Genomic DNA, 11,038 nt, shown 5'->3' with positions numbered 1-11,038 from the left:
ACGAAATTAATTCAGATTTATTTTAAAAAATCATTTACGTACTATCACCAGCTTCTTGGGGAAAGAAAATATTTTTTAAAGAATAGTTAGTATTTTTCTTGAAACAACTGTTACGATGCTGGAACGCATCAATTTCGCACATCAAAGTGGAGAAATACTGATCCAATGAAAACGCCGGCAAAAATACCAAAGCTCGAAGAGCTCGCAAAGAACATCGATTGCATGATGATACTAGTATTTATTCTTATAACTGTTATTTTATGTTGAATTTCCATTATCAGATGCCTAACAGGAAGCTATACATGTTGATCCTCACAGGAATTTGTAGCAACCTCATCCTCTCCGTTATCTACATCGTCAACAACGACAAGATGAAGAACCATTTTACACAGGTTTAGACACGGAGCTCTTAAACCCACTTCAACTTCTTCCCTCCCTCCTCTTCCACCACCGCCTTCGTCGCTTACTTCAACTGCACATGCGAGAAATATGGGGAATCATAGAACCACCATCTCCATCACTAAGCACCAACACGATCTAGATTGGCCATGAGAGCTCCGTGACCAACGGTCGATGATCGGCGACGAGGTCCATGGGAGAGTGAGCTGAGTGGAGTGGGTGGGTGGAGGGAGTCTGACCAGATCTGGAAACAAATTCCTTGGTTCGAATAAATTTTTCCACGTCAAAAACTCTTAATTTTAAAAAATTTTACACATAATAAAACAATTTTACATCACTGTAAACCACGTCAGCACCAACTAACGACGTCTGTGATAACTTAATGAATAGGACAAAATTGGCTCAATTTTACAAATATTATAACCCAATTGAGACAGTTACAACTATGAATACTCACTTGAGATTCTCATACAAACATGAGGATCATCCGAAGGTTTAATTTTTTTTTTTCTTTTTTCCAACCTTATAATATCCTATCTATCATTAATGGATATTTTTTAGCTTTGAACATACATTATAAAAATGTATGTAATTGACAAAGTCTTTCCAAACCGTTTAGACTTTTACGTTATACTAGTTATTAAAATCCAAAATACTAAATCATGTACAAGTCTTTTAAATGTTTCTTACACATGTCTGTTAGGTTTGATTATTTTGCGATTCTTCTACAAAATATTGACTATGTGCGTTGTGTATGAATTTCTGCGCACCAATGAAATTTGATCTCGCCCTAAGAAGAGTAAAATTTCATGGAGTCTTTTTGCCTATAAAATATCCCATTCCTCTCTTCTCTTGTAAAAGGTATCTACAAGAGTGTAGTGTACTAAGTGTGGTGAGTTTCCATGGCTAGGGCACATCTTATATCTTCTCCTATCGTCTGTTCAGTGACAAATGGTACCTATATTCACTATCTTCTAATTTTGTTCATTTTTCATTACTAAGTTATTTCTTGAGTAATATGTGAAAGCATGGTAATTGTAGGTGATTTTTGGGTCAGGAAACTCTCCTTCAAGAGCATCTCCTGTGCAAGTATGTCTCTTCAGTTATACCCTATTCCTTCATCTAAACTATATTTCTTAGTATCTCACACTAAAATCTTTTTTTTCATCTATTAGGTGGTGCAATCACCTCTAATTATCACCCTTCACTACATAATTAATATATACATATATATAAAAGAAAACATAAATTTATCATTTAATGTAATATAACACAAGATTAATTTTAAAATAATAAAAAAGAGTAAATTTATTTATAATTTTTTTATTAAAATTTTTTTGTGTTGGTATAGACTATACTAAATAAAATAAATATTAAAATTAAATAATTTTAGAGTCAGCTTAGCAAATGTTAAGTTTATTTACTTTTGTTTCTTTTTATAGTTTTATAGTTAGTATCTAGTGGTATTGAATTAAATAAATATAAATATTTAAAATAAGTTTAGCATATAAATATTATATTAATCTTATTTATATTTAATATTTATTTTAGTTTATTTTTATAATTTGTATTTACTTAGCTAATATTAATATATTTATTATTAATTTATGTGTGTTATTCTTTCATTTTCTATACAATTATTACGAGACTCATCTTTTCCATTCTGATTCGTAAATGTCATCACACCCACATTTTTTCATCAACACTTATTTTATTAGTTCACATTTATCTTCTTCATCTATATTCATCCATTTCATCTACGTACATATCATTCATCTATATTTTTTCCCACATCTTTTTAGTCTACATTTTGCTTATCGTCTTATTCATTCATACTTATCTACATTTATTTTCTTCATTTACACTCTTCTAATAATGTCTATTTAGCAATTTTTTCTTGTATCAGTTTTTATACCAAATCTAAATACCTATTTTCTCGTAGTATATATCTGTATATGTATGCAAAGAAACTTGATTTTTATAACAGTTTGTCATATAATTTTTAATTAATATTTTTTAAATAACTGTTAGTTTGAAATATTGTTTATAAAGTTTATCACAATTATATGTTTATTTCTTTATTATATTTGTAATTTCTACTTCTAATATTAAGTTACTTAACTAATTTACATATATTATTATAACTTAAAATAAAATAAAAAATTTAAAAATTATAGGGACAGACAGAAATGTATTTACTTTAGTAATAAATAATAATATCTTTACTTAAAAGTTTATACAAATTAATAAATAAATTCTTATGAATATATAAGTATACATTTAATTTATTTATTTGTTATGTTTTATTTCAAAATTTAAAATTAACAATTTAAACATATTAATTGCAAAGCTACGTCAATTTGACTTTTCAGCTTCTAACCATAAGTAGAAGTGATAGGGACCGGTGATGCTAGATTTTTGTTTTGAAAATAAAAACTCATTCATTTTGTAAAAGAAATATAATGTCTTCCTTTGTGATAATATAAAAGAAATATTTTAAAAATTGATAAAGGCATTTGTGGATAAGTTTTTTTTCTCAAATATTTATAAGGAGAATAAAATGAAGCGAAAGGTGCAATAACTTTTGCATAATTTATATATGAATTAAAATTAGTTTTAAAGAAATAAAAGAATGAAAGATAGTTTATAAATTACCTTACATATAAACTAATTTGAGTTTAGAAAAAAAAACTTAAATATTTATATTATAGTATATATATATATATATATGTATATATATATATATATATATGTATGTATGTATTGTGAATATAATTATGAGTTCAAGTTTTAAGTTAGATAAAGATAAAATAGTTTAACTTCTCATAAGAATAAAAACTAATAAAACTTTAAAATTTTAGATTGAAAGAAATGAATTGAAGTAAGAATTTACTAGAATTAAATTTTGCCAATCAAATCCCCTTATAAAATACCCATATATAGAAGACCACGTCAAAGAAATATTAAGTTTGAAAATCAATTAAAGTTGTGTTTGATAAATATTATACATTATTATAATACATTTTTTCTTGTAAGTGACTATTGAATTTGACTCTTTTTGAAACCAAAATCTTGTCATATAATTCTTTTTTTAAAGGTTTTCTCCGAAAAAACTACAGTTATTTGATTTTTCTTATTTCAATTTTCAAATTTATCATTCTCTCAATTTATCATCTTGCCATGTTTAGTTTCATTAATTTTAAATATACCTTTCTTTTGTGCACGCTACAACTTTAACACTTGTTACATTAGGTTCTGGTGGATCAAAAGCTTCTAAGCACAATATAAAAGCTCAAATACAGTATAATCCTTTGAGGTCTCAACAATCACCTTTTAATCATTACTACAAAAGCATTGAAAAAGGAGCAACATATGAAGATAGCAACAAAAGTTATGTTGTAAAAGCCGTCACTGTACCATCTTCTGAGTCAGAATCTGAAGCTTCCAACTCCAAAAACATTGTTAATTCTGTCAAAGATTTCATGCTCGTTTTATACCAATTTATTTACCCTTACACAGTGTATGCTCGAGTAAGTGCAAACTTTCCATCTCTCTCGTAATTAATATTCAAAAGTTATGGTCAATAACAAGTTTTTCCTTTTCATTAAATTCTCATTTGCATAATTAATACTGTTAGTTGGAAAATTAAATTCTCATTTGCATAATTAATACCGTTAGTTGGAAAACCTAACATATAAGATCACTTTAGAGTATAAATGAATGCAAACTTAATTTTAAAAGTCGATTTGGTCAATGTTGAATTAATCTTAAACTTCGTTTCTTAATATAATATCTTAACCATGATTTAAAACTTGTCTTAGTGAAATTTTGTCTCTTGAACATATTGTTATACTTGTCATCATACTATTATGGTCCATCATCAATGTTTAGCCCTATGTTCCAGATCTATATACCTAAACGTGAAGGAATTGTATTAGAAGTCTTACATAAACTTAGTAGAAAAAGTCAATTTATGCAACCTTTATTTTATAATTTAATTTTGTAGAATTGAATTAGATTTAAAATTTATTTCTTAAATTGTTATTGTTTTAAATTATCTTTATTTGTATTTTACAGACATCAGCATCAATTTCTGCATCTCTCATTGCAGTAGAAAAACTATCAGATATATCTCCATTGTTTTTTATTGGTTTGTTACAGGTGACCCTCCAAATATGTCGTTCTTTTAAATAGACAAGTCAAAACTACCCTTTTAACCTCAATAATGCATTCTTTTGAGTTGTTTCAGGCTGTGCTTCCTCACTTGTTCATGGATCTTTACGTTAATGGAGTGAATCAATTGTTTGACTTTGAAATAGATAAGGTATGAAACTTACTACGAATAAAAAATTTGGATCATTGCTAAATTTTAATGACAATTCCATTTTCCCCACTCTCAACTGCTCCTCGAGCTCCACGTTTGCCACTAAGCTGATTTCCAAAGTAACTTCATGATTGTTCGACCTGATCTCATCCAACACTGAGCTCTAAAATATGGCAAGATATTCTAACAAAACCATGCTGGAGAAACCACGTGCAGAGATAGAACAAAATGTTAAAACATAAATCTTAAACCAAATACCAGTCCCAAGCCATAATCATACTAAAAACAAAACCACCACATTAAAAATGAACAATTTAAATTCTAAACTAAAAGTGAGCTTAATTTGAATTTGTAATGAGAAATTTTGTAAGTTCCTTTTTGATGGAAAAATATTCAACTCTGTGACATGGTGGTTTAATTTGGTTGGGAGTTAATGTTCAAACATAGTTTTTCCTGGTGACTAAAATATTGGTGAAAAACATTGGTAATCCATAACAGTAGTTAAGCAAGGTAGTAGATTAGATATATATACATACATAAGTTTATATGGGGCTAATTATTATACATGATTGATATGAAGATCTATGCATGGATTTGGTGGTTGACAAATTAGTATCGGAGATGGAAGAGAGAAAATAGGCTATCGAAATAGTGAAAAAAGTGTTTACTATTAGCAATATAGATATAGGACAAAGTGAATGGACAAATTAAGCAGGCACAAAAATCTATCACAAACTTGTTAATAGATACAGCAAAAGATGAAGGGACACCATAGAAAGAAGGGTGCGACCATATGTAAGGGAATGAGGACATATGCAACTATACAAATCAACCAGATTTCTAAGAAAGGAACTTTATCCACTTCTTAACATGATATCAGGTTAGAACCTATCCTAGTGAGATTTATATGGACATTATTCCACCCGTTATCGGACCATTATCGAACCACCCATTAGTGTCTAGTCTCATGCTCGGGATATATACCTCGGCGTGAGGGAGGGGTGTTGGAAGTCTCACATCGACTAAAAATAAGAGTAATTTATAATATATAGGGTGCAAACCTCACCTTACAAACCGATTTTGTGAGGTTGAATTAGGCTTAAAATCTACTTCTTAACACTTACTATATATCGATGATTGCTAAAGAAATTAACCTTTTAGGGACAGATTTAGTAATTTTCTTTTTGAGAAAAAATCATATAACTTTTCTTAATTTTTATACGTTGAATATTTAATTTTAATTTTTTAACAAAAAAATATAAAAAAATCAGTTAAAGTTCGAGTAAAGTTGTGTGACTTCACAGAATCCTTTACCTATTGAACGTTTCTTATTAGAAGTAATCTATGTTACATGTTTCACTGCAGATAAACAAACCATATCTTCCATTGGCTGCTGGCAAATTATCCTTCAGAACTTGTGCCTTTATTGTTGCCTCATCTGCAATTTTGGTGCCATATATATTTATCCTTTTTCAGAATAACAGATTTTAAGATGATATTATAGAGAAAGGAGAGTCATTGTTTTATTCTGTTTTACAGGGTTTAGGGCTTAACTTGATGATAGGTTCTCCTGCATTGATTTGGAACTTTGTGCTGTGCTTTATATTAATTACTTGCTATTCAGTCAATGTGAGTTCTTTTTGCATTTAAACTTCCTTTACCTTACAATATGTTTGAAGGCATAGGTATGAAAAGGTTACCCATGGTGCACTCGTTGCTGTCATGCGTATTCTTACATACATATATATATATATATATATATATATATACATATATATATATATATATATATATATACATATATATATATATATATACATATATATATATATATATACATATATATATATATATTTGATGCTAATATAACAGTGTTCTGAAACTGTGCAGCTGCCGTTGTTACGATGGAAGCAATATCCGGTGCTGGCAGCATTATTTACGATTATTAGTTGGACATTTATATTTCCAATTTCATACTTCCATCACATGCAGGTTGTGTCCAATCACTAATTTGTTCCTCTTATAGATCTTAGATTTGAATAAGCATGTTCAAACTTAAATAATAATAACAAATCTTCAACCCAAGATTTTTGGGTTAGTTTCATTTGATATACAATCAACCATTTGAATCTACCATCAGAAATGGATTTGTTAAATTGCTAATCGATGTAACAAATGTTCAGACGTTTGTGTTCAAGAGACCAGCTGTGTTTACAAGATCTTTGATTGTTTCTCTGCTGTTCTTGACTTTCTACACTACTGGTATAGCATTAGCCAAGGTAAACTGTCTTTATTTTCTCAGGATATATGTATTGAATTGTCCAACATCAAACTTTTGGTCTAACAGCGTAAAACCTTGTATTGGATTTGTGTAGGATATACCAGACGTAGAGGGAGATATAAAACATGGCGTTGATTCTTTCGCAGCACGTTTAGGCCAGAAAAATGTATGTCTCTTGAATTCAATATTTTCTTTTGGTTATCTTCTCTTTGAATGACATTTGATTGATTCTAAATCTTTGATAGGTATTTTGGATTTGTGTTTTCCTTCTCGAAATGGCATTTGGAGTTGCCTTTTTTGCTGGAGCATCATCTTCGTCTCCCTTTTTGATTAAATTTGTCACGGTAACATGTTTATTATATGTATATAGGTTGGAATTTTATTAGGCATGCATAATTTATTTATTTTTTCCTCAACACGGAGTTCGATTTTGATAGACAAATGTCTTATAATTTATAATAATACGCTGTTTTGTTTGATTTTTTTTTTAAAGGAAACTTTTTTTTTTCTAATAAATTAAACAGATTTGTATATGTTTTCTATATTTGTCTAATATTTTTCTCAAAGTAGTTTTTTTATTTATGTATTTTGAGAAGTAATTTCTTTCCACTTCTTTAAGATGTCATTTTTTAAAATGTCTTAAAATACTTATTTAAAATTATAAATATTAGGTGCACTCGTTGCTGTCATGGTGCACTCTAGAAAAAGGTTGTCTTTATTGTGTAGATTATTTCAACATTTTAATCTCGATAAAGGGTAAAAAATTATCTTTAAAATAAGTAATATTTTAGTACAAACATAGGGTTATTGGTTTTTACATATCATTATCGAAAAGTTATTTAAACTTTTGAACAAAATTTAAAGTTTAATCTGTTCTATGGTTTAGGGTCTAGGAAATGTTGCTCTTGGTTCGATTCTCTGGTACCAGACAAAATATGTAGATGTGACAAGTACCGCTTCCACTAAATCCTTCTATTCATTTATCTGGAAGGTAATTTTTCTCCTAAACACTGGTTACCATTAGTTGTTCAATATCCAACAGTTATCTAAGTAATTTTCCAACTTTTTTGGGAAACATGGTGAATTGATTTCTATTTTCAAAACAACAACTTTTATACTTAAAATGATGTAATTAGTCATATATCAAACTAATGATCTATTTTAGTTAAAAGTTCAATATAATTTAAAGCTTGGAACAAACCAGCACGTATATTATTTGGAAATTTTTGTACTAAATTATTTTATTATTCAAAGTGGAACATGATAACGTAGTACTTATGTTTTTATTTTTCCAGTTGATGATGGCGGCACAGCTTCTCCTGCCTTTAATTAGATAAGGGGTGTCACTCAAGATTAAAACATATGTGTTCTCTATAGACGGATGAGTTTTGTATTACTAAGTTTTTTTTTTTTTAATTGTGTGATGATTTGCAGTATCTATATCGAGCTTTATCTCTATATACACATCTTTCATAGATGGAATAAGAAAATAGAAGCAACTTTGTTATGATATGATTACACTAAAGAATATGAGTGCTAGTAAGTCAGTTTTTTTTTTCCGCTGCAGAGTGTTAATTTATAAATACACTCAATATAAAATCATCTCCCTAAAATATGAAGTAGAAGTCTTTCATTGTATATGTTTGGTTCAATAAAATATTAACAAAAAAACATACGAGCAAGATAAGAAGAATTTTTTTTACTAATTGAAAGGTTTTAATAAGAACTCTAAGAAGTTTGTGGCTGAATAAGAGTTTCATCGATAGGATTAGTCATGCGAGAAGGCTTGCTTCTAAGAGAATACTATGAACATACACAAAATGAACAAGACTGAAATAACAAGAAGAAAAGAACAATAACAACTTGGATATTTAAAAGGAAAGAATAAGATCAAAATGCAATTGGCAATGGATTCCAGAAAAATTACTAATTCAAGTTATCATACAAAATCAACTCATCTCGTACAATTTATGGATTAATTTTGTTTTGATGATTAAATAATGAAAGTTTAACTTGAATTAGTTTAGAGATTAATAAATTTGAAATGTTTTATATCTTTATTATTTAGATCATAAAAACACGAATATCTTGTACCGTTACCATTATAAGATTATATGAGTGTGAAAGTCTACTTCCAATAACAGAACGAAAAAACACTAAATAAATGCAAATAATTCAAACAAAAAAGTAAAAAATATATCTAACGTGTATTATAGGCACATATGTCCTTGGTTTGTTTTAACGGACAGGTCAAAGATTTGATATCAACCAAACTCATAATATACTATCACATTACTTTTCAATAAAATTTTAATATAATAAGTTTGTGTCATTCTTCGAGCACATTTCTATCCATGTGGGGGCTTCTAGTAATACGAGTTTAAAGTATATCGTAATTACTATATATAATTTATTAAGAACAATTATGACACGAAAACAATTCATTTTAAAAAAATATATCTGTCAATTACCATCATTCCCTATTATATATATATATATATATATATATATATATATATATATATATATATATATATATATATATATATATATATATATAAATAAATAAAAGAAAACATCATCTAAATGTTAACGTAAAATGATACGAGATTAATTTTAAAAAGATAAAATAAAATTATTTATAACTTTTTCATTCACATAAATTTCTTCATTTTTTCATAAACACTCATCTCATTCACTTTCATTCATTTTCTTTGTGTATACTCATATTTTTCATCTACACATAACTCTTTCATTTATATTTTTTTCATCTTCTTAATTCACATTTTTCTTCTCATCTCCTTTACACTCATCTTCTTAATATATTATAAGTAATTAGTTTAATTAAAAAATAATTTAAAAATAGTTAAGCGTTAATCTAAGTTAAGTCAATGTTTTTATATCAGAGTTGATCTTCAAAGACTTACGCTAACAAATTAGCCTTCATGATATTGGTGTTACATACACTACAAAAATCTGCAATTTTAGTAGGGGTTATTTTTTACGATACCGGGGATTTTAACCTCCCAAAAATACTATTCCCACGATTTTAAAAATTACTGGGAAAACCAGCGTTACAAAATTATCGGTGATTTATTTCCAGGAGTTTCTGGAACCGCCAGAAGTAACCATGGTTTTGTGGAACCGCCCCTATTTTCAGGGGTTTCTGGAAAACCGCCGGTAATTACCAGGGGATTTTCCACAACCGTCAGAAAATCATTTTATTAAAGAAATAAATAAAATTATATATTTACATTTAACATTTAATTAATTTAAAATCATTTTTTTTGTATTATGATCTCATCCAATCAATATACCTTGTTAATGAGTAGATTCAATTGAACAAACAAAATTGTCGGAACAATCGGTACCGATATAGAGTCGCGTAGCGGAATAAAATATAGATAGCGGAAAGGGTGTAACGATCACAACACAAGTTAAAATAGTCGGTTTCAAAAATTGATTTTCTTAGCGAACTTTTATCGAACAATTGATGTGCTAAGAGTTTAGGGATCAAGAAAATCAACATAGAATTTTTATCCTGGTTCGAATCAAAAGATTCTACGTCCAGTCGTTAATCACTATAAATAGTGATTAACCTTTTTCACTAAAAATATAGTTGTACAAGATAATGATTAACCTTTTTCACTGTGAAGACCTCTATTTATAAGCCTAGTTTCGTGCAGGGTCAAAAACTGAAAAGACATCTCCCAACTGCCACTAATAATCGATTATCATAAGTGATAATCGATTATTTGTGTCCGTTATGGGGTTTTCAAAAAAGTGATAATCGATTATCCTGAGCAATAATCGATTATTCCAGAGACTTGGACAGAATTAAATGAAACAGTGATAATCGATTATTCTGTGTAATAATCGATTATTTGCGTTTGTGCAATGACTCACTAAATACGAAAACTTCTAAGAGTTTTTACATCATTACATTTTATCCTATACATTTGTTTCTACAAAATGCGTTTAACAAAGATGCATTTAGAGTCTTTAATTCTTCAGCTTTTATCATCATCAAAATT

General features: G+C 28.2%; 1 protein-coding gene across 1 annotated transcript; it reads left to right on the top strand.

Moving 5' to 3' along the window:
• Positions 1-1,266: 1,266 nt before the first annotated feature.
• Positions 1,267-8,534, top strand: LOC108324513 (glycinol 4-dimethylallyltransferase). Its single transcript, XM_052875222.1, has 13 exons — positions 1,267-1,353; positions 1,441-1,488; positions 3,652-3,929; positions 4,477-4,560; positions 4,649-4,723; positions 6,089-6,172; positions 6,263-6,352; positions 6,614-6,715; positions 6,907-7,002; positions 7,099-7,170; positions 7,250-7,348; positions 7,891-7,995; positions 8,300-8,534. Exons 1-13 carry the CDS (start codon positions 1,302-1,304, stop codon positions 8,339-8,341), a joined length of 1,227 nt encoding a protein of 408 aa, XP_052731182.1. The 5' UTR covers positions 1,267-1,301; the 3' UTR covers positions 8,342-8,534.
• The last annotated feature ends 2,504 nt before the right edge of the window (positions 8,535-11,038 follow it).

Source organism: Vigna angularis, chromosome 3, assembly GCF_016808095.1.
Source record: "Vigna angularis cultivar LongXiaoDou No.4 chromosome 3, ASM1680809v1, whole genome shotgun sequence".
Lineage (NCBI taxonomy): Eukaryota > Viridiplantae > Streptophyta > Magnoliopsida > Fabales > Fabaceae > Vigna > Vigna angularis.
This window is presented reverse-complemented; position numbering and strand designations above follow the sequence as displayed.